The 25053-nt window shown below is 37.4% G+C and overlaps 1 protein-coding gene across 1 annotated transcript; it reads left to right on the top strand.

Annotated features, from left to right (window-relative positions):
• Positions 1–1569: 1569 nt before the first annotated feature.
• On the top strand, positions 1570–22363 carry l(2)k01209 (uridine-cytidine kinase-like lethal (2) k01209). Its single transcript, XM_073091131.1, has 12 exons — positions 1570–1718; positions 10526–10647; positions 13748–13921; positions 14426–14532; positions 15358–15528; positions 16115–16251; positions 17022–17208; positions 17686–17775; positions 18351–18510; positions 19884–20029; positions 20856–21053; positions 21765–22363. Exons 1-12 carry the CDS (start codon positions 1666–1668, stop codon positions 21879–21881), a joined length of 1662 nt encoding a protein of 553 aa, XP_072947232.1. The 5' UTR covers positions 1570–1665; the 3' UTR covers positions 21882–22363.
• The last annotated feature ends 2690 nt before the right edge of the window (positions 22364–25053 follow it).

The following is a 25053-nucleotide window of genomic DNA, read 5'->3' as shown; positions in this document are numbered from 1 at the left end:
ACACAAATAGTCCTTTCGTATAAAATTAATCAGACAATCCATTTTATATTCAGACTGACATTTAATATTCCGTTCGCATTGCAGAAAACTTTACGAAAAATTTTGAGACGGAAAGTTTTCAAGTGTTTGAAATTAAAAAGAAATGCTATTGAAATTGGTTGGTGGTTCCGGTAAAGTTCTCCCATAACATGCAAATGGGGGAAGTTCGGCTAATTGGCGCGACACAGCCGCCGCCATGCCAACCCACAGTTAATTAAATCTTAGCCGATACTTAGGTATTCGAGTTTTATTCCTTCCTTATTAACTAGTTATACTATAATTATGGTGAAATGACGCATCACGGTCGAACTGACTTCTGCAAATTAGAATTAACCTAGATTTTTAACGTACAAATTATTGGAGATTATCTTTGTTTTCTTATCTAACTCTTATTATGTATTTTAAGAACTGGAAGAACACTGGCAGAACGTGGTGGAATATGCTTTAGGCCTATTTCAATTGAAGTGAGGTGATTGTATTTCTGCCTAATAACAGCAGTGTTAGGCGCTGCTGGTTCCGTTTTGGAGGGTGTGGTAAGGGAGACATACTTTTCCGAGGCGTTCCAGCTTAGTCCTCAGGGGTAGCGGCGCATCTGTGGCCGACCTTAGGTAGAAATATCTAATCCTATCTGGGGTTGATTACAGATGTCCATGGACGGCAGTAGCCATTTACCATCAGATGGACTGCATGCTCGTCTGCTACCCCTATATTATAAAAAAAAAGGTGAAACCCGTGTGTAAATAAAAGGTTGTAACTATATAGTTGCCTTTCTAACAATGCCTACGTCAATCCTAATACTCCATCCTTAAAATACACATAATACATACATATTCCCATCTTTTGGTATAGCTTCGTTGCAATACCAACTTAACTAGCGACATTCGGTTCATACGGCCCCTTAAATAATAAGAAAGCAAACTTTTTTCTAGTGGATACATGGGAGAAACATTGTCAGGAGTTCTATTACTTTACTGTTACTAAATAGAAACAGAGAATTGTTAAAGTTATTTGAATATAAAAATAATGCAAGAAAATAAATCCCTAAATTCTACTTTTATTGTATTTATCAAAGTTATTTTTAACTTAAGCGACAAATAACATGTTTGTAATGCATTTATTATACTAAAATACATCAAGAACAATAATAATTAAACATATTCATATAATTAATATTTAAATACTTTAAAATGTACCCAAATTCTTAACATAGTTTTTGTTTAAAATAATAAATTTATTTTAAAATTTCTCTGAAGGCATATTGATTTTCGGACCGTTACTGTGTGGAACGGAACGCAAACTCTACGTTTAAAAATCAATGGTTCTTAATTATTTTGTACACTTTACAAAATGATCAATTTAACGTTCGAGAAATACCGAAATAATGAAACTAACAACTAATACATATATTACGTAAATTATTTAATTTTTTATTCCAATATTTTCTCCACATGCTTTAAATTTGACAATGACGTGAAGGATTCGGGGTAGGATGCTGCGCACATATGACGCACGCAGTTTTCGAACGAGCAAACGTCAAGTCGTACTTGCGTGTGCTTACAGTCGTGAATTTTGGAAGATTTTTATATAGTTTTATTTAAATTCTAGTCTTTGCCGTGACGACCAGTGATGGCTGGGAAGCTGACACAGTTCGAAACTCCCAGCTCCGCTAGCTCAGATAGGTAAATCGTCTGCGCTAACCTAAATTAATGTTTGTTTGCACAGCTGTCCGTCGTCAACAAAATTTGCGAATCTTTCAGTGCGAGCTTGACCATGAGCGTTGATGCAGTGTTCAATAGTGCGGTTCAGTGCAGCGCTGGAATAACTCGGAGTGCGCTTTGTCCCGCCGCCATCCAGAATCATAACCTATAAAACGCATTGTGATTTATTTTTAGACATTTATTTAGTACATTGGCAGCTTGCTTCCCGCTGTAAGATCGCGCCGTGAATCAGACACGTGCTCGGGGCCGACCGCCTCCGAAACGAGACCGTATCGCGTGAGAAAGTTCAAAATTCTAGAAGAAATGGATCAAGGTTCATTGATCTTCGCGAACCCGTAAGATTTGATGGATTTCATTTTAGATAATCGTCATGTCTAGTTTGCGACTTTATTTTCGCTTCTGTGCTGTTCGACGCTGTATTTACTGTATAATTTGCGTAAATTTTACAAGCTTATTGTTCAAAATTCATTTAGTTACTTTTAAGTGATGTTCTTTCATACTATCGTTTATTACCTCGACGACAGATGTATAACAGACTGAACACAAAACAAACATGGTTAAAGACAACAAAACATAGTTAAAGTGACCTTGAAACTGACGTAAAAATGAAACACAATATGCAAACTGTATCCTATCTTTAAACTAGATAAGATCAAAGTTTGATAACACAAACATGACACCGTGTCACTGCAGATGTGTAGAGTAAACAAACAAACAGGTAACTAATATGTTTTAGTGAATAGTACTGATAAAAGCAAATAGTATGTGTGAATTTAAATTTTTTTGGATAGTATTTCCATCAATCTGCAGTGAAATAGGTTGTGTCTTTATTTATACACTTGATCTCTTAATTTAGTCACTGCAGTATCTCATAGCATCAGGGTGGTCTCAACATAGATATTTTGATCCCAAAATAGCCCACAACAGGGACCAATATCTAACCAGAGTCTGTCTAATGCAAATATTAATTCAAAAAATTATCCTCCTATTGCTAAAAGTAGACCCCTACCATAATCATGGTTTAGCCCATAACTCAACACATCAGATAAGTAGTAGCCAACATAAGTGACCCAAATATCATTAACATTATGGGAAAGCTAGGTTTCCTCAAAAATATTCTCCATGAATAGGAATTCAAGTGATCAATTATTTCTAATACTGTTATTTAAAAAAATCATAGGTTGCTTGAACTTGAACCCTAACCTCTAACTTAGACAGCAAAATTTTAAACCATCGTTATGTCATTCAAAATAACAAACACTTGAGTTATGGCTCATCACTTCACTTAATTGAAAATCACATTAATTCTAATTTTTGTGTTGTCTTAAATTCAAAATCACATGCATTCTATTTGTGTTCTATTCTTTTCAATTCTCCACTTTAAGACTTAATCTCCTACCGCTGGTCACATATCTCCTTAAAACTGGGCAAAACCAAGGCATACTCCACCATTCTACTCCATCACAAATGGGGGCTAAACAATCTTAAATAATAACGAAACTTGGGCCTGCTCCACCATGCTTCTCCATTGCAAACTTGGGCATTTCCATTCTTAAGAATCATGCATATGCATTCATATTTGTAATGACACTGTTAAATACATGCAGCATAAAAAAAGCAGTGATAGGCTAGTGGTTAATAACTCAGCCTCTTGATTGAGGGGTCCGAGGTTCAAATCCCAGGCATGCACCTCTGATTTTTCAAAGTTATGTACATATTAGAAATTAATTATCACTTGCTTAAACTTGAGAAATCTTAAAAAAAATCTACCTATTCGCACCAGGCCAGCGCGGTGAACTATGGCCTAATCCTTCTCATTCTGAGAGGAGACCTGTACCCAGTAATGAGTTGATGATGATGACTGTTAAATACATCAAAATTAAACAGAACAACAAAACACAATTATCATATGTTGACATAATCGCAGGATGTAACACATGCATTAAAAGATAAATGTTTTTAAAATACTCTTGCAGCTAAATCAACACTGCAACCTTAAGAACAATGAAACTGAAATACAATTAATTCTTGTTGTAAGGTGACACTGTGACCCTCACAATTAATTGAGAACTGATTGGTCAAATGTGAGTTGAATTTGCAAATGATGGGTTCTGTACCACAATATTATTTTTATTCTTAGTATTTGCTATCAAAGCAGGTATAGAAAGACATGCTTAGTAAAAAGGAAAGTGACTACCTGTTATGATTGAATAGATAAATGTTAATGACATCGTGACAGACAGACCCTCTAATGATTGATACCGGGACAGGTCCTATGCAAGATTTTTGCACCTCTTTATGTGTATTTCTCATATTTATCTTCATTCAATCTATTTTTCTGCTGTTTCTAGTATAGTTTTTGTGTTACATAAATAAATCAAATAACATACAAATTCATTTGAAAAAAATCCTTCAAAAAGAACAGTTATATCTAAACGATTAGCTAACTATATAATCATTAATCATTATAGTTTCTTTGAAAGACAGCTAGATTTGTATGTTTCTTAGAAAGATGTTTAAACAATCCATTAAAACAAACCAGAATGTTGCTTAACCCAAAACCTCCTAACCAAAAGATTTAAAAATTAGTATTAAACAGTAAAAAAAATCAACAATGTATATTTTTGAATGTTCTAACTCGCCATCCCTACCACACAGGTACATACAAAAGAAATTAACCTATTTTTCCAACAACCTTGTACATTCACTGGCTCTTATCACGAGTTATCATGCCTGGACCTTTCCTACACAATGAGCTTAATTTATTGTTCTGCATTCATTTATCAATCTTGTTTACAATTCAATACAATGTTTTCTTAATGCTATTTTTAAATAATGATAATTTTTACAGAAAATTGCACAAATTTCATTTTTATCATATTCATGTGTGTGATAGGAGTGATAGTGTAAGGGTTTGAAATTCGGCCCCTCATGCTTTTCCAGGGTTCAAATTGTGGACCAGAAAATTGCACATAGTTATCATATTTATGTATGTTATAGGAGTGATAGTGTAAAGGTTGGAACTTAGGGTCCTCATACTCATCTAGGGTTCCAATCCTAGATTTGCATTTCTATTGTCTTGCATTCATATTGAAATTGACGGAAAATATCATAAACGTCCATGAAGGTTCGCACTTTGCCAATGTGGTGGGCTGTAACCTAAACCCTTCTTACCCAGCAGTGGACCAGAAATAAGTGAATGACATAAGATCTTTTTGGCTGATGCTACATCAAAAATTACTTTTCATTTGATTCTTTCGTTGCATTGACGAATTCAATAAAATACGCGGTCGGTATAAAAACTGCATAACAACAACAACTCGTAAACCGAATCTGACCTTATTTCATACTCGTCCCAACTGGCTGTATCCACCACGGCCATTGTTCATTATGCCAAGGATTGCCTGTTTCTTGTTTTGACTCTTATGATAAGTTATGTAATCTACGTAATAAAACTATAAAGTAATAATAAATAAAATAAAATTGTGAACAATGCCGGTTCTTATCTTAAAGTTTAAATCAGTGCTTTTCAAAGTGTATGTCACGACCCCCTTGGGGTTCGCAAAGCAGAGGCTTTCTCGCTCCCACGTACGTCTTATAGACATAAGTATTCTCAATAAAAATCATATCTTATTACTTTCATTTAATTGTGTTAATTATAAAAAAGAAATTTAAGTATCAATTATTATTTTTTACTCTTTGACGGAAAAACTACTGATTGGATTTGCATGAAATATGGCACATATGTATTTTATGACCTAGATAAATACATAGGATATTTTTTTAAAGTAAATGAGGCCCAAGATGCCGAGGCGCGGGCAAAATCTAGTAAAATGATACGAGTTCTACCTAAAGGTGCTATTTCTCAGGACTAACTTGAAACACCACATGTAACTTGGCCTTTCACAACAAAACATAGTGCATATAGTCTGTTAAGCAGAAATATATGTCGGCGGCCATGATTATGGCCCACTGCTAAGCAACAACCCCACAAGTGAGATAACAGCGCAAGTCCCATAGGTATCACAGCTACTGTGGAGAATTGAGGAACCCTGAAGCACTTTAACCGCGTGGAAAAAAAAAGAGTTGTATATTTAAATCTTAATATAGGTAATATTTTCTGTCATTATCACTATGTCAAATTAACAAATGTATAAATAAATCTTATCGTGCCAAACATGCATGAGCCATTAAGTTTTATCAATATTTGAATATATGCACGTATTTTGCAGTTATAAGCAGTCTGCCAATTTGCACTTGTTTTTTTTAAATATAATATTATTTGATTTTGACGTGGGAGCGACTCCGGTGGCCGTCCTCAATGCTTGTTGGAGAACTCCGGGATATCCGACGGAACACAACCAGAGTGCTCCAAGCGCGATGCCCCGATCGGGCTCTGTCCTGGGGAGAGCCCTTTTGGCTCCTCCCACACCATCTGGTGTTTACGACCGGACACATACCGCCGTTCTTCCCGGGGTTGCTTTCTGAATAGTTTGAGTTCCCACTCTTGCCGCCCGCAACCCCGGAAGCCCCCTTTTAGTCGCCTCTTACGACAGGCAGGTGTTACCGTAGCCCTATTCTATTCCCGGGACTACAGGGACAGAATGTAATTAAACGTAGCAATCATGCAGTTGGGCTATCTGGAGGAGTCATAAGACATTTACAATATCAGAGGAATCGATAATACATTGCTGGCTTTAAAAAAGAGCTCTTTTTGCACCTCCCTTGAAAAGCCTCATGTCATAGCGCTCCGGGATTACCTAAGGAGGAAGTTCATTCCACATGTTGCACGTTCGATGCAGAGATGATTATGGAAACCGATCAGTGACTGCGTGTATAGTTGGCACAGCGTTGGCTAACGGTGGACTATGGCCTGAACACCTTCCACTCGAGAGGAGACCCATGTCTAGAGACGTGAGAACGACTGAAAAAAATCGATTCAAAAATCCTCTTTTTCTTCCTCTAACAAACTCGATTATTTACGATAATCGATTTAGTATTGATCGAACGGTTGTTGTCGATTTGTGAAACTGAGCTCAAAATTTGCCGGTAAAAAAAAAGCTTTAAAATGAATTTGCGGTCGCGTTGCTGACTGCTCATTTGAAATAATCGATACGTAAAATGTATATCGTTTTATTGTCCCATCCCTAACCATACCCAGCAGAGAGACAGTAATGGGTTGACATATTGCAGTTGTATAAATTAGGTATTTAGCGCCCGTAATAGACACTAAATTGTTTGACCTTATTTTGTGTTTGCAGGAAATGGCGTTAGTCACGACTTTAACTGAAGGATTTCTTCTTATGATTGATTTATTTTTCGCAACGTCACTTATCTTTGTTAATCGTTGACAAATATAGTGTTTGCTTTCATTTTCAATGTTAGCGCGAATTTCCTGGCAGCCGATTATTTATTTGCGAACAATTCCACAGTTATGTATATATAACCTACATCCTGCGGAGACGGCTGAATAGTGAAGTTAGTTTACATGCCCCTACTCGCGTATATTCGTCTGCACTCTACAAGTAACTAAAGTTGACATTTGTGGACTATAAATAGAAAAATGCCCAAACATCCTTATTTGTGTTTTACGGTCAGTTTCTCAGGATATCTGCCATAGTAAACAATTAGATCTATGTACATAATTTTAGAAACCATTGCGAAGCACGCCGCAATACTTTCACGTGCGTCTGCCCTTAATATAGCCCCTGATAAACACGTGATCCAATCTTCTACGTCCGCATTTCCCAACCTGTGGTCCGCGGACCCCTGGGGGTTCGCGAGTATATGTATGGGGTCCGCGGTGTCATCTCTGGACCATACATAAATCGCTCATTAAATGCAATTTTTTCAACCTACCTATGTGAAAAGGCATTCTCTACTCTTGTTTATACAAAAAACAAATACAGAAACAGATTACAAGTAGGATCTGATTTGAGATTACAGATTAGTAGCAACATCAACCCGAATATCCCTGATTTAGTTGCAAAAAAGCCACACCAAACTTCACATTATTTTTTTTTTCTTCATATTTTTCATTATAAACAGTAAACTAAAATAAATACCTAATCCGTTTTTTTTGCTGTTTATTTTATTAAGGGGGTCCGTGAAAACTGCTTGATTTCCTAAGGGTCCGTGGACTGAAAAAGGCTGGGAAACGCTGTTCTACGTCATGAGAAATGGGCCGTTTAGGTAATAATTGACGAAGTGCGAGTCGAACTCACACATTGTGGGTTCCGTACCAGTAATTGTTTTACCACGATTCATAGAATTTCGAATATTATATAGGTACTTATATAAAAACGAATAGACCGAAGTAGGTACAAGTTAGTTTCCATGCCTGTACTCGAGTATATTCGTCTGCACTCGGCAAGTAACTAAATTTGGCATTTGCGGACTATAAATAGAAAAATGCCCAAACCTCCTTATTTGTGTTTTACGGTCAGTTTCTCGGAATATTTGCCACAGTAAACAATTTGATCTATGTACATAATTTTGGAATACATAGCGAACGACGCCGCAATGCTATCACGTGCGTCGGCTCTTAAAGCTGGGTACCTGATAAACACGTGATCTTCTACGTCATGAGAAAAGGGCCGTTTAGGTAATAAATAGCCAAATACGAATCGAACTCTCACATTGTGGGTTGCGTACCACTAATTGTTCTACCACGATTCCTAGAATTTCGAATATCATATAGGTACTATATAAACAACGGGTAACTGCTAGTCCGCTCTGAATATAGAAATAAATCGCGTCGCCATAGCAAATTATATGACTACACCTGCTCGCAACAACTTCAGAGCGGACTAGCAGTTCGGCGCGGACTATAATATGTATTAGTATCTTGATTCAGGAAACGGTAGGAAGTTATTTTGAAAACAAACAGACCTTCAATGTAATTTATCGATTATCTGAATGAGTAACAGTAAAGTTAATATGAAAATGAATGAGGTAGACCTGGCACGTTGTCAACGACGACTAAGCGTCATTCAGTGTAGAGAATCCGTTTATATGGGAAATTTCTTAAAAACGTGATAATAAACATTTAAATGAACAATGGGCGATTAGTTTCTTAAGTAAGTATGTAATGTAAAAGTATAATATATAATATTTTGTTAGTTATACAGGCGACGCGGTGCGAACGCGTGCTTTCCGGAGTACGGTTTTTCAGTACCCTAAATATTTTTTGTGGAAAAACGTAGTCTATGTCAATCTCTGTAAAATTATCGATCTTTCTGTAAAATTCCCGTTCAAATCGGTTCAGTATTTTTCGAAATTATTTTGTACAAATAAACAAACAAAATAAAAAATTTAACAAAAAAAGTATAACCAACTTCTATGTCACTACAAAGTAAAAAATAATTCAAATAAATGTTGATTCAGTACATAGTTCTGAAGTCAGCGCTCAATACATTTCGATTGATAGCGGCGTAAACAGCGTGTCCAATATATGCGCCGACTTCAGAACTATGTACTAAACCAACATTTATTTGAATTATTTTTTACTTAAGTTACATTGGGTAAGGGGAACTCCTCTCCCCTCATTTTCTCCAGAATCCATACATGGATCCTAACCATATTTAAGTGGGACCAGCTTCCAGTTTGTCCCGACACAATAAACAAAGAATAATTAAAATCGGTCCACTAACGGCGGAGTAATTCCTGTACATACATAAAAAAATATATATATACCGGCCGAATTGAGAACCACCTCCTTTTTGAAGTCGGTTAAAAATTGAAGTAATTGTAGAAATTGTTGTAAAGTGAAACTTTTATATCTACTTTCGGACTACGTTATTATTTGATATGGAAACGGTAATGCTGATGTTTGAGTGAAACTGTTACTTCGGGGCACGACAGAAACAGTTACGTTGCGCGTTACGGAAACTATTTTCTATAGAAACGGTTGCGCTGCGGCGTTACTGCAACAATGACGCTTTTCGGTACACGCGCAGCTTTTTGCCCATATATGTGCAAATAAACATTTAAGCAAACAAAACTATTTATTTTTACTGACTTCGAATAGAAAGAGGTTATCTATTCGTCGTGTATCTATTATTTTTTTCGATAATAACACATAACACATTTCTTTACTTGTATCTCTCGTGAATTTATAATAAATAATGGCGCCCCCTTTTCTTGCCCCTAATATCTTAAGTGTGATAATACCTCTACTTCACAAGTATACCATTAGTCACACACTCAAAAGTAATATAGGTACCGATAAGCGATGAAAGAATTCAAAATGTTTTTTCCCTTTATACGGTTTCCACTACAGTGCCTTCCAGTACTTACTGCGAATAGCTGCTATATATTGTTTAAGTCAAGAATGACCGCTCTGAAGAGAGACTTAATTCGCCCCATAACAGAGACGGCCGATTGCAGCCATTTTATGGATGTAACGTAGATCATTTTGGACATAGGCACTAATACTCATGCATCTCATTCTCATACTTTGTTTCTCATACTCATTATCATTTGTTATTTATAGGATTACAGTAGCAAACAAGCTTACAGTCCCTAAAGAGGTCACTTCACCTTATGGACATCTGCAACCAACTCCATATTAAACTTGAAACTGATCACACACGCGTAAACACTCTTAAGAGCTAAGACGGTCGGCTTATACTTAAGCCGGCTTACACACCTTTATACCGAAACGCAAAACTACTTCTCACTAGAAATAAGTCTGGCTGTTCCATACTGGTTTTACAACCTCAAATTGAAATATCTAACCTAACCTAACCTAAGTGTAACATCCACAGTGACACAGAGTTGGCGCTGGAGCTGAGCGAGCAGGTGTTCGTGGACGATGATGACTACTCGCGCGCCCCGGCGTCGCCCACCACCGTGCCCAATGTCCGGCCGTACAGGCCGCCGTCCACAGGTGGGTACTCTGTAGGTTGCTAGCCTTGGCTGAAAGTTAATATTTTTTTATTATACACGCTTTTCTTAGCTTGGGTTGTATCTATGTAAGTATGTATGTATGTATGTTTGTATGTATGTATCTTGGAGCATAATTTTTACTAACTTCCACAACTCTGATTAATTTGAAACTTTGCACACGTATCAAGGACCAATGACAATGCAATAATTTGATAACAATTTCCCATTATCCTTATTAGATAATTAATTCCCCACGCTTTTTACTCTGAATTGCTACTCTAATGACTATTCGGAACGCCTCGGAGAAAGAAGTATTTCACCCTTACATTTTGATACCCATATGATAACTATAGGTGTGGATGTAAAATAAATAATTGCTCCACCTAGCTTGCGGTGTCTGCCATTTTAGATTTAGAGTGACGTCAGGGCCGGATTTAGAGTTCTAGAGGCATTGGGGCAACAAACGAGTGGAGGCCCCTTGGCCCCAAATTATTTTCCGAATAAAATGAACAATTTTTTCAGTTGAGTTTTTCAATAAATATTTTATTGTGAAACGCAGGTAGATTCTTCTAGTATTCATGTTTGTACAAAGTATTGTAGATAAAGATAAAGTTTTTACTAGTGTTTACTAGCCGGAATTAAAAAAAAATCCGACGTCTCTATTGTGGGGGCCCCCCTTTTGTGGAGGCCCCGGGGCTGCCGCCCCGGTTGCCCTCCCTTAAATCCGGCCCTGAGTGACGTTAGTAATCATGCATTGACATCGAAATCAAACGTCTATGCAATATTTCAGCTCAATCAGTTGGACTGATATTTCTGAACTTTTAACAAGATTTTACCACCACTTACATACGAAGTAACAAAGCAACTTTAATAAAGCAAAATGATCAATACATCACATCAGAGGCATGTAACGTAATCCAACATGAAAGTCGTAATGCAATACGAGGCTACTGTTAGACCTCCGTGAAGTCCGATGTAATGTTGCAACTTTGAAACGACAATTGAACACCCTACTATAAACTAAGTGATTATTTACTGACAAAACGGTGTCGCCTGAAGTAGTTCCAGCTCCATATGTACCGTTAGGTTAAATGTAACATTGTAAAAATGTGTTTTTTTTTTATGGAGATGTGTGTTATGGAGTTTCTTTAGCCGCTTCTTCTCCATAACGAAACACCTTCTGAAGTGGCGGTAGTTGTATTGACATTCAAAAAGTGCTCTGTAAAGAACCTATTTTGAATTAAAAAACAAAAAGATTTGATTTGATTTGATACTCATTAAATGGTACAAGGTCTATTTAACAACTGTACTTTAAAAGGAGTTTTTTTTTTTTTTTATAATATAAGAGTAGCAGACGAGCATGCAGTCCACATGATGGTAAGTGGCTACTGCCGCCCATGGCCATCTGTAATCAACCCCAGATAGGATTAGATATTCCTACCTGAGGTCGGCCACAGATGCGCCGCTACCCCTGAGGACTAAGCTGGAACGCCTCGGTAAAGTCCACACCACACCACACCCTTCAAACCGGAACACAGCAGCACCTAACACTGCTGTTATTAGGTAGAAATAGGTGTGGCGGTGGTGTTACCGGAGTCGAACCACATAGGGTTCTACCACCTTCGAAATGTATATGTATGTATAAATGTGGCAACTATAACAACAAATACTAAAAATAAAAAAAGGTTGAAAATAAATTGAGGTCGCATACAAGAAACCGCTATTTCCCGACATTTTTCGCTTTATCTATTGAACCGTAATAGTTAGACAGTTCAAATCACAGACTTGTATTTGTTTTGTACACTATAGGTCTGTGGTTAAATATATTTTTATTTACTTCGGTGGCTGATATAATAACAAATTCCTAAAAAATAATAAAAATATGGAAATATTAATAGTACGGAACCCTCAGAGTGCGAGTTCGACTTGCACTTGGCCAATTATTTGCAGCTTTTTTTGCAGTAGATGAGAATCATGATAAAAAAGCAATGTTTAATGAATAATACCTTGTAGTCTGTGACGTAGGGGCTGGCGAGACAGAAGGTTGCGCCCCTTCAAGGAGAATTTATCTAACCACATAAAGAATGTATTCATCTGTAATATGATAATTGTCTTCGTATAAAATTCATAACATTTGTGTGTCAAAAGAAATACACAAACATACAAGAGTATCTTAATTGATACACGTATCGTTAATATAATTTTTAAACGCATAATAATAGTGAAATAAAATCTGGTTTGAGTTGCTAAATGGAAAAGGTAGTGCCTATTCCGAAGATAAAATGTTATTTGAAATTATAACTGGAATTTGGTTGATTGGAATAACCCGATTAGGTCATCATTTGAATATTAAATTGTGTTTAGGAAAATTTTGTACACTTCTACCAAATTTAATAGACTATATATTAGCTTTATATTAATTTCATTAATTAATATGGAACAAGTTATAATGATGTCTATCTATATGGGTATTATTATCTATACTAATATTATAAAGAGGAAAACTTTGTTTGTTTGTTTGGTTGTAATGAATAGGCTCAAAAACTACAGGACCGTTTTTAAAAATTCTTTCACCATTCGAAAGCTATATTATCCACGAGTAACATAGGCTATACTTTATGAAATATGAAATATATTTGATAAATAGATTTTGAGGTGGTATAAAGTTTGCCGGGTCAGCTAGTCCTTTATATAACGAAAACATTAACTTAGGTAGAAAAACCAAGTACGACTCAAACTCGCACACGGAGGATTCCGTACCTCGTAATATTCATTTTTTTTATTAAATATTTTGTATTATAATGAAAATTTGAAATGTCTATATATTACGGTTTAACAGATAACGCGTAGAAAAAAAGCGAGTTCTTGTATGGCGACCCCCATTTATTTTTAAGATTTTTTTTTATTTGTTGTTATGGCGGCCACCGTCATGCATACTCTGTGAAAATTGCAAATGTCTAGCTATTGCGGTTCAGTAGATAAAGCCCTGTGACAAACGAACTGACAGCGAAGTCTTAGTAATTACTAATAGGGTTCAATTTTTACCCTTTGGGTGCGGAAAACTTCTTTTAAAATAACATTATTTTACGTGTCATCCTCAGGCTCAAACATCCTGAAGTCGCCGCGTGCCCGGCGCGTGCGCACCACGTCGATGTCGCAGTCGAAGCGCACCGCCGAGAGCATCCTGCACGCGGACCGCCGCACCATCTACACGGCCGGCCGCCCGCCCTGGTACAACTGCACTGGGGGGCAGGAAGTCGAGCCCTTTCTGATCGGTGAGATTACATATAGACAAAAACACAGACAAGCACGCGCACGCGAAAACACACATCCGTACACACGCAGAATCAGAGTTGTGAGAGAATTAGAAATATAAGAACGTTCACACGGTCGGCCGCCCGCCCTGGTACAACTACACCGGCGGGCAAGAGCTCAAGCCCTTCCCTCATCGGTGAGTGTATACACAGACAGTACACACTCACATAGGCAAGCACACACACGCACGGGTGTACGTGCAAAAACATGCATGCGCGCTAAAAGAAATATTCATTAGTACACACAAACTCACATATAATTAGAAACAAACACTTACGACTTAACATAACCTCAAACGCGTATACCCAAAAAAATGACACTCATTTCTTTCCGCCGATCTCTCTTTCTCTCTCGCTTCTCCCTCTCAAATGTTTCCTCTCCCTTCCACCTTATACACAATCTCCACACGCATACTTGTCCTACGTAAGTACATAAAATTGATTATATTGCATTTTTTTCTCCAGGTATTTGCGGTGCCAGTGCATCGGGTAAAACGACAGTGGCGGCCAAAATCATAGAATCTCTAAACATACCCTGGGTCACCATCGTCAGTATGGACTCCTTTTATAAGGTCAGCATTATCTTATACCTGTAACATAAAAAAATATTTTAAGTAATTATAATAAGCATAAGTACGGACTCGTAGGGTCCGTGCCCACTTAAACCCCTTTTACCCCATTACAGCAAACAGTGAATTTAAATTTGATCTTTCAATCGACGATCAGAAGTTCGAATCCCAGGACATCTCTGATTTTTCATAATTATATGCTTATCAAACATATCACATGATTACGGGAAAAGAAAACAACGTAAGAAGACCTACATTTATGAGCGTTCTTTAAAAAAAAATCAACGATATGTGAAATCTACCAATCTGCATTTATCTATAGTTATGGGACATGACCTAAAGTCTGAAGTCTACTAATCTGCAGTTGGCCAGCCTGGTAGACTGGCATAAACCCCTGTCACTTTGAGGGCAAACCCCTACCCAGCAGTGAAACAGTATTAGGTTTAAGCTTACTATGTCCTTTTGAAGGTGGTAAAACCCTTTGTGGTTCGACTCCGGCGGCACCACCGCCACACCTATTTCTGTTATAACAGCAGTGTTAAGCGGTGCTGAGTTCTGATTTGAAGGGTGTGGTAAGGGAGACATACTTTTCCGAGGCGTTCCAGCTTAGTCCTCAGGGGAAGCGGCGCATCTGTGGCCGACCTCGGGTAGGAATATCTAATCCTATCTAGGGTCGATAACAGATGTCCATGAGCAGTAGCCACTTACCATCAGGTGGGCTATACTCGTCTGCTACTCCTATATTATAAAAAGGAGTAGATTAAAGCCTACTCCCTATTACCCAGGTACAAAAAGTAGTATTTCATGATGACTCTCCATCACCCCCAGGTGCTAAACGAGAAGCAGCACCAGGCGGCGACCCGCAACGAGTACAACTTCGACCACCCGGACGCGTTCGACATGGAGCTGCTGGTGGCGGTGCTGCAGCGCCTGCGCGAGGGCAAGAAGGTCGAGGTGCCCATATACAACTACGTCACGCACTCCAGGGAGAACCGCACGGTGGGTGGAGACACGGCTTTATGTACTTAATTGAGGTTATACTGTATGGGAAATGAATAGACTGAATATCGCAGATAAACTCGGTAGGTCGAAAAGCAAGAAATGTTAGAATTTTTTATAACAGATCGCCGTTGTAAAAGCATCCCTAAAGGGCTAAAAAAAGGGATGAAAAGTCGTTAAACATAAATCTTCGCTCAGAAAAAAAATACACTGAAATCTTATGTCAGTCTTACGGTTACATTAAATTATTTGAATACTTCCAATGTACACCAAAATTGAGAATGTCAATTAAGGCATTCTAAATGGATAGTAACCATCACCCGATTTATGCATTAAAAACTTAGAAGAAATGTAATTATGTAAAATAGTAAATTTCTAAATATTTACTAAGTATTCAATTGATTCATAAAAAATAATTATTATTTTAAATATGTTTAGTCCTTAAATTATTCATGCTGTCAATCAATTCAATCTAACCGTAACTTATAAAGACTTACCAACCTCAAAACATATTGAATCTAAAACATAAGTCACAAACAAACTCAATAATGCCAATCATCCACTGACAGCTAACGCATGTGCACAGAAAACAATGTACGGCGCGAACGTGATCATCTTCGAGGGGATCCTGGCCTTCTACAATGCGGATGTTCTGCGATTGCTGGATATGAAGGTGTTTGTGGACACTGATGCGGATATCCGCCTCGCCAGGAGATTACGCAGGTAAACATTGACAGTTTGACAAAAACACGATATGGCTTAAACAGTGCCAATGCGACGTAACCATACACAATGCGTGATCATCTTCGAGTGGATCCTGGCCTTCTACAATGTGGATGTGTTGAAGCTGCTGGACATGAAGGTGTTTATGGACACTGACACGGATATCCGCCTTGCCAGGAGATTACGCAGGTAAATATCGACAATATGACAAAACAATGACAATATGACGTTACCATACATTATACGGGACTATCTTCTACAATGAGGACGTGTTGAGGCTTCTTGATATACGGATTTTCGTAGACACCGACGCCTATATCTGTCTGGCCCGCCCGCGGCGCCATAGCAAATTGTACGACTACACCTACCCGCAACAATTTCAGAGCGGACTAGCAGTTTGACGCGGACTATACGCAGGTAAACATCGCAAACAGAGCCAATATGGCAAAAGAAATGACAATATGACACATAGATAATATGACGTCGACAGTGACAATATGTGACGGTATTCGTCGACAACAACGCTGATATCGTCTCGCTCGCCGGTTCTGTAGATAAATATTGTCACTACAATGTTACACAAAAATATGTAATACATATCAATAAGATAATCATAACATAAACATTTTCAATATCACGTAAACATCACCAATATGACATAAACATCAACAAATAAATTATATTAAAGATGAATTTAATCTTATTTCATTACTTGTAAAATTTACTGTCACAACTATTTTCATAAATTAAAGTTAACAATTAATCCCCAGGGACATAGTGCAACGCGGCCGCGACCTGGAGGGCGTGCTGAAGCAGTACATGACGCACGTGAAGCCGGCGTACCAGAGCTACATCGCGCCCAGCATGGCGCACGCGGACATCATCGTGCCGCGCGGCGGCGAGAACAAGGTCGCCATACAGCTGATCGTGCAGCATGTGCACAAACAGCTGCAGTTGGTGAGTTTATAGCTTATTGTTAAAACAAAAAATATATATATTTTGTTACGGATTTCAAATAATTAAATTTCCTTGTTCGACCACTTGATTGAAAACGCACGGGATTGGGTGAAGCTGAACTGAGCTTTTTTTGGTGCCTCAGTGTTTATTTTTCGATTTTAATGACTGTTAATTTTTGTCCTCTGAAGAATGCCTATCGCTATCGTAACTTTTTATAATATTTCGTGACGTCACGTACCAACATACAACGCTTGTCAAGTAACCGACTGTTTTCGTGCAACGTTCCGTTTTACGTAGTAAAATATGTTTCTTTTACTAATAATTAAGCTTTTTTAATAACAGTGAGATAGACTTATGATACACATACGCAAATAATAAAACACTTACCCGAAAACTGTCAAAACTGTCAAATTCTTCCAACCAGAATAATAATTATGAAATGTATTTACAGGTATTGATTATGTTTTCTTTTCTCAGCGTGGCTTCAAAGTTCGTGAAAAGTTGGCCGTAGCGCACGTCGGGCAACCCGTTCCGGATTCCTTGTATGTACTTAAGGACACGCCACAAGTGAGTTATATCATTTATGAACGAACGCAATGAACATTGCGATGAAAGTAATATCTTGCCTAATGGATAAATAAAGAGAAACGTTTGATGTACTCTTCGAAAATATTTCTAAATAGCTAAATATAGTATTTTTTTTTTTATACAAATGTACACTTTTGACGCGCGAGAATTATTCGGAGGGTTCGTGTCTAAAACGAACTATCTTTTTTTTGTAAATAAAGAAAAAACTTTCATTATGAAACAAAAATATCAGGTAAATATTTTATTATGTAACGGGTACTCGAAACGCGAAACAGTTTCGCCGTGACCACGATCCATGCAACTGGGTCGAAATATCGGCAATAAAAAAAACGCATATCATGAGTACCCGTTAAATAATAAAATGTCTCAATTCCGCGATAATTTTAGTCTAAAATCATATATCAGGTAAATAGTAAAACTCCTACCATCTAAAATGTCAAAAATGTCAAAAATGTTCTTTTGCACGCCCATTGTTGGGATCACGGGAACGCTAAGAGTACTGTGGTCCCAACGGGCAGGAATATCCCCAACTAACCGAACATATTGTCCCCTAGGTGCAAGGTCTCCACACGTTCATTCGCAACAAGGACACACCGCGCGACGAGTTTATCTTTTACTCCAAGCGGCTCATGCGGCTCGTCATAGAATTCGCCCTGTCCCTATTGCCGTACTCGCACGTGGCTGTGGACACGCCGCAGGGCTTCCAGTACAACGGTATGTGCATCTATCTTGCAAATTTCTTGTTATTAATAATCGATCTATCCGATATTTTGGACATCTAAGTTCGGACACGGATACATGCACACATTCACATACACACGCACACACACACACACACACACACACACACACACACACACACACACAAAACCACTCACACAAACTAAAAAAAACAAATACACACACATGTACTCCAAGCAGCTCATGCGGCTGGTCATAGAGTTCGCGCTCTCCCTGCTGCCCTACTCGCACGTGGCTGTGGACACACCGCAAGGCTTCCAGTACAACGGTATGTGCATCTATCTTGCAAATTTCTTGTTATTAATAATTGATCTATCCAATATTTTGGGCACTTAAGTTTGGACACAGACACATGCACACAATCACACACACACACGCACACACAAACACACACAAAACCACTCACACAAACTCAAAAAAACAAATACACACACATCTACTCCAAGCAGCTCATGCGGCTGGTCATAGAGTTCGCACTGTCCCTGCTGCCCTACTCGCACGTGGCTGTGGACACACCGCACGGCTTCCAGTGTAACGGTGCGTAGATGCTCCGACTCAGTGGACTGCAATCAACTCCGTATATAATATCTTAATTGATAAAATTTAGCACATCTTTTTTACTTATGATTACAAATGGTGTAATGTTAAAATGTGTATGGGAATCTTGTTTTATGAAAAAATAAATAAAAAATGTAGTCTTAACAAATATTTAAGGACTGCTGTGTAGTGAGAAAATATATGTTTTAACACAAACCAAAAACAGTAAAAATATGTTAATCCATAGAATAATAATAGTATAAGTTAAAATTATAAAATTTACTATGGCAGTGGTAGAACCCTTCATGGTGAGATTTCGAAGGTATCACTGCCTTATTTAATTTTGTCACATAATAGCAGGTTTAATAGCTGTTATGTATTATTATGGAGGATGTGGTAGGGAAAAGTGATCCAACAAGTTCTAATTCAGTTCTCAGGGGTCACATTGTTTGCTCCGGTTGTGTTCCGTCGGAGATCCCGGAGTTCTCTAACAAGCGTTGAGGACGGCCACCGGGGGGGTTTTAGTGCGGTAAAAATCCCACATAACCCGGCGTCGCTCCCACGTCGTCGGGTACCTTTTGAAGGTAGCCGACGAAAAAAAAAAAAAAGGGGTCACACTGTATATCCGCCCGATCTCAAGTAGAACTGTACTCCTATCTAAGGTTGATAATAGATCCCTACGGGTGACAATGTTTACTTAAAATTGGGTTTACTGCGTACTGGTTTGTTATTCTGATTAAAAAATCTTCCAGTTATATTTACACAACGTACCAATATAGAAATGAAGTAATAGAATATGTATTTCGCAGGTCGTAAATGCGACGTGGAGAAGATCTGCGGCGTGTCGATCCTGCGCGCCGGCGAGACCATGGAGCAGGCCGTGTGCGACGTGTGCAAGGACATCCGCATCGGCAAGATCCTCATCCAGACCAACCAGCAGACCGACGAGCCCGAGGTACTTGTTCATTAAGGGAACATAAGAAAATGAAGTGTTGCGGTAAACGTTATAACTCCAAAACTTGGTACATAAAACAATAAAAATTAATATGGAAACGTAATGGAGACGTAGGCGATCAAAATCCGAGTGCGCTCGCGTTGGTAGTGGGCCGGACGGCGGGAACCTCAGACCCCTCCCTCTTCTCCGTCCCCGCGGTGTGTTGGCGCGGTGTTAGTAGCGGCAACAGGTACCTCACCACTCTTATGCTCGCCATACGCACTACGGTGCACCGGGGAGTTATACGTGCGCAAGCAGGATTGAAGGTGGTCGAACCCTTTGTGGTTTGACTCCGGCGGCACCACCACCACACTTATTTCTGCCTCATAACAGCAGCGATAAGTGTTGCTATGCTGCTAGTTTGAAGGGTGTAATAAGAGAGCTATACTTTTCCGAAGCGTTCCAGCTTAGTCCTCAAGGGTAGCACCTGTGGCCGACTCCAGGTAAGAATATTTAATGATTTGTGGCAGTAGCCACTTACCATCAGTGGACTGCATGCTCGCCTGCTATATTATAAAAAAAAAGCACAAAAACTCTTAAGGTGTAAGAACAGGTGTTATTGTTGACTAAAAGTTGAATATACTTATACATTGGACACCTTAGGACTAAGTTGTCAGTTCATTACCCAATTGCCACATAAAATTAAATAAATAAAATAACTTCTGAATAACTGCTGTCTTCCGCTGAGGAGTTCCCTCGAAACGCTTCTTGTTTCGAAACAAAATTAATGACTTACCAACCCAATCACCAACACGAATTACAGTAAATGTATGTGTATGTTCCTCAGCTTTACTACCTGAGGCTGCCGAAGGACATCAAGGACTACCGCGTGATCCTGATGGACGCGACGGTGGCGACCGGCGCCGCCGCCATCATGGCCATCCGCGTGCTGCTCGACCACGACGTGCCCGCCACCAGCATCAGCCTCGTCAGCCTGCTCATGGCCGAGATCGGGGTCCACTCCATCGCGTATGCTTTTCCTGAGGTGAGTACCCATACACACAAACACGCACACACACACAAACGCAGAGAGAGAGAGACTCACACGCACACATCACGCATACATTAGGCTCGTCAGCCTGCTCATAGCTGAGATCGGCGTGTATTTTATTTTTATTGCGTATGCTTTTCCTGACGTTAGTACACACACACAAACAAGCTCATAGAAAAAAAAATCGACCCACACTTAGATATGCTAGCATGCACGTATACATTCACAAAGTGCACACAAACAAACAAACAAGATGCCCATGGTTACATTACGTTCTCACAATGATTCTGAAGGTACTAGAACCCTCTATGGTTCGACACCGGCGGCACCTCTACCATTTCTGTCTAATAATAACAGTGGTTAGCACTGCTGTGTTCTGCCTTGAAGGGTGTAAGGGAGACATACTTTTTCAAGCTTCGTCCTCAGGGGTAGCGGTGCATCTATGGCCGACCTCAAGTAGGAATCTAATCTTATCTGGGGTTAATTGCAAATGTGCATAGGCGGCGGGAGCCACTTACTATCAGATCTGCTATTCCCATATTATTAAAAAAAGCCCGCGCTTATATTAATATTGATCGAAGGCTCTATTATTTAAACACCAAAAACCCAACATATTAAAGTAATTATGCCACCGTTATTGTACTTTGTTGTGTATCACATACTTAATAGACACATTACAGTTAAATATACCATTTTTATCTCTAGGTGAAAATCATAACCTCAGCGCTAGATCCGGAGATCAACGAAAAGTTCTACGTACTGCCCGGCATCGGTAACTTCGGCGATCGGTACTTCGGCACGGAGCCCGCCGACGACGAATGAGACGGGAGATACGGCGCCGCAACACGAGTGAAAGAGAGGGAACGATTGAATGTAAGTAGAGAAGCGGGAACAGACACCGGTTTGAGAACAACTCATGCGATTTTGACGTGTATTAAAAAGGTTTTAACGTACGTTAAAATCATTAAAGAGAAAATGAAATTATAATAAGTTAATAACAGTATAATTTTATAAACCATCATACGTACTGGTGTAGTACAAAATTTAACGTCAGATCAAAAGAACCGATTTAAAGTACGTTAATCGTATGATATTGGCATTTAATAACGCGAATTAAAATTATTTTAACGCACTTAAAAATCGTAAAACAAAATAAATTTACAGTAATAATATAATTGCACATAAAAAATAAATGTAACTGTTTTAACGTACGTTAATCGTATGATATTAGCGTTTAATAACGCGAGTTAATATGATTTTAACGTACTTAAAAATTATTGAAACCAAATGAAGTTGTAATAAAAATAATGCCGCTATATGCTATACCGCTATAAAGCGATTTTAACGTCGGCAAAATGGAACCGATCTAACGTACGTTATATTGGCGTTAAATATTTACAAAATCACGTATATAATTCGTATACCGTTGCAATAAATACACATTATATGTATGGGCTTTCTGAAAAAGAATAAAATTTTGTAATAAAATAAAAAAAAATGGTTACATCGCAAAAAAATCTGTAAATGCATGCACATGTGTCAGTAGGCAAAAATAACGTTTAATTACGTGTATAGGTACTTTGACGTACGTATAAATGTAATACGTATCTACGTATTGTATCTATGTATATTGTGTCTGTATGTGTAACTTGTCTTAAATTATATTTTGTCTATTCGTATTTGTATCAAATATTTTGAAATGGGTTTCAAAATATTTCTGCTGGCTAACATCGGACTAATTGTACGCCAAAAGTAATGTTACAACGTCGCTACCCGCAATAAGACGAGTGAAAAGGACGCCATGTCTTGTGCTCTCTTTCGCACTCACTAGCCTTACGAGAGGTATAGTGACGCACTGTACAACACTTGTCGATATCACCTAATCGATATTTCCAAGTTTGTTAGCTATGTCCAGATATCAAATTATTAGTTAACCTATTCGAAAGTGATTTTATTGTCCTAAATTTTATTAATAAATTATCCCAATGACATAATTATTAAAATTATTAAAACAACACACTACAATAATTATTAAAAAGACTTCGATTCATAACATCACTATTCTAGGAATCGATAAGGGTTCATCAGACACGCTACTATTAATATTGGCGATCGTCAATTTTAGTCACGAATTAGGATAGTCGGGAAAATGCAATGCAAGATTAACGCAATCGCCAAAACTCGGAACGCTGGTGTTTAAAGTAGTATGTCTGTTAACGCCAAAGGCGCAATAAGACCTATAACGCGCTCTGACGTATCATGGGTAGCGACTATTTAACATTACTGTAAATATTGTTGACTGTACTTTAAAAATTGGTGTTTGAATATTATGAGCACAATTAAAACTACTATTTTGTGTCGCTTTCGCGTTTATACTGAATGTAAATAAAATGTGCACATATATTTTCATTTAATAAGTGTTTAGAAATCGATCAAGAATTAAAATTTAGTGGGCGTTTAATACGTTATAACTATTTTTTCAAAATTACTAACTAAGGAGGAAATTATATTTGTAAGACTGGTTCGCTAGTCATTTAAATTGACTAATTCAGCACAAAAATCTTTTAAATTTGTAAAAGATTAATATACCTTGATCTTAAATTCTGAAACTATGATCATAATTAACTCCAAAAATGACTTTTTAAAAAATCTCAAAAAAATTGTTTCAAAAATAAAAATCTGGTCTTCATGTAGATCTTATGAAAAAAATCTTAGATGATGACAAAAGAAATTAATTAAAAAAAATAAGTTTTTTTTTTCTATAAGCGACACCCCTTAGAGAGTCTGAAAAACACGTGCATTAGCAAAAGATAGCTTGCTATATTGTATAAACTTATGTATATCTGTATTTACATAATATAATCGCAAAAAAATAGACTGAACGAAATAAAATTAAAATACATCCATTTATTATCCACAAAATTCACATTACACCTTAAGCTACGCCTTTGTAATCTATTAAAGTATATTAAATGAAAACTATTTAAGCTTAAAATGTATATTCGTATAAAAACGTGTAAAAAATATAAAAAAGTTAATCCCTTATCATTATATTTTACCTTCGGCTTCAATGTATCGTTTGATTTGGCACATTACAATCGTTGCTTTAATGTAAAATCATTGTATGATGCCGTATCGGTAAAGTAATGTTCGCAGTTGTAACTTGTAACGTAACAAGTGATCGTATTGTAATGCTTATTTCCGAGCTGTATCCTTACACGAATATAAACTTAGTAATTACGCACTTAATTAAAGGTATACCTAATATATATTTTATTTGATGTGATCTATCGTACATGTGGCTGATATTTTTAGTTTTATTTCTTTTACGATATCATAAGATCTTTTTCATTAATTATTATCCACATTTTATTCATTTTATAACGCAACATCTTGAAAATGAAATTTTTTTTACATATCATTTCCCGCCAAACTGTCCATATGACAGTTTACTTCGTTCTTCCAGTTAAAGGCAACGGTAACTACTACCATAATGCCTTGTTTGTTTGTATTAATGTTAGTTTTACTTTTAAATAGATAGTTTTATGTTTACTGAAAATAATGACTGTATTTCGAATTCCTAAGTTATTTAAACCAAAAAGTCGCAATTTTAGAATACGAGTATACTAATAGTGATGGATAACAATTAATATTTATTTTTGCACTAATATGAACGTATCTTTGATAGACATGTTAACTTAATATTGCGTAAGTGTGTTATATGTAATAAATTAGTTTTAAAAATATATTTAGTGCATTGTTAGTAGGCAATTTTGTAATTGAAGTTTACGGGCTATATAGAAACCAACTGATATTCTGTATTTACTTTTTAATAAAACGACACATGACAACGCTTTTTAACTTCAGCTGTAACGCATAATATTTCATATTATTATGTGCATTCTTCATCAATATTAAATATAAAACATTATGCTATAACATAAAGACTTTAAAAAATATTATTTTTTAATTTGACCATCGTTTTTTTTTTCAT

The sequence above is a fragment of the Epargyreus clarus genome, unplaced genomic scaffold (genome assembly GCF_041222505.1).
Source record: "Epargyreus clarus isolate Ecla_fem2 unplaced genomic scaffold, WU_Ecla_fem_2.2 ptg000034l, whole genome shotgun sequence".
NCBI lineage: Eukaryota > Metazoa > Arthropoda > Insecta > Lepidoptera > Hesperiidae > Epargyreus > Epargyreus clarus.
Note: the sequence above shows the minus strand (reverse complement) of the source record. Positions and strands in the feature narration are given on the sequence as shown.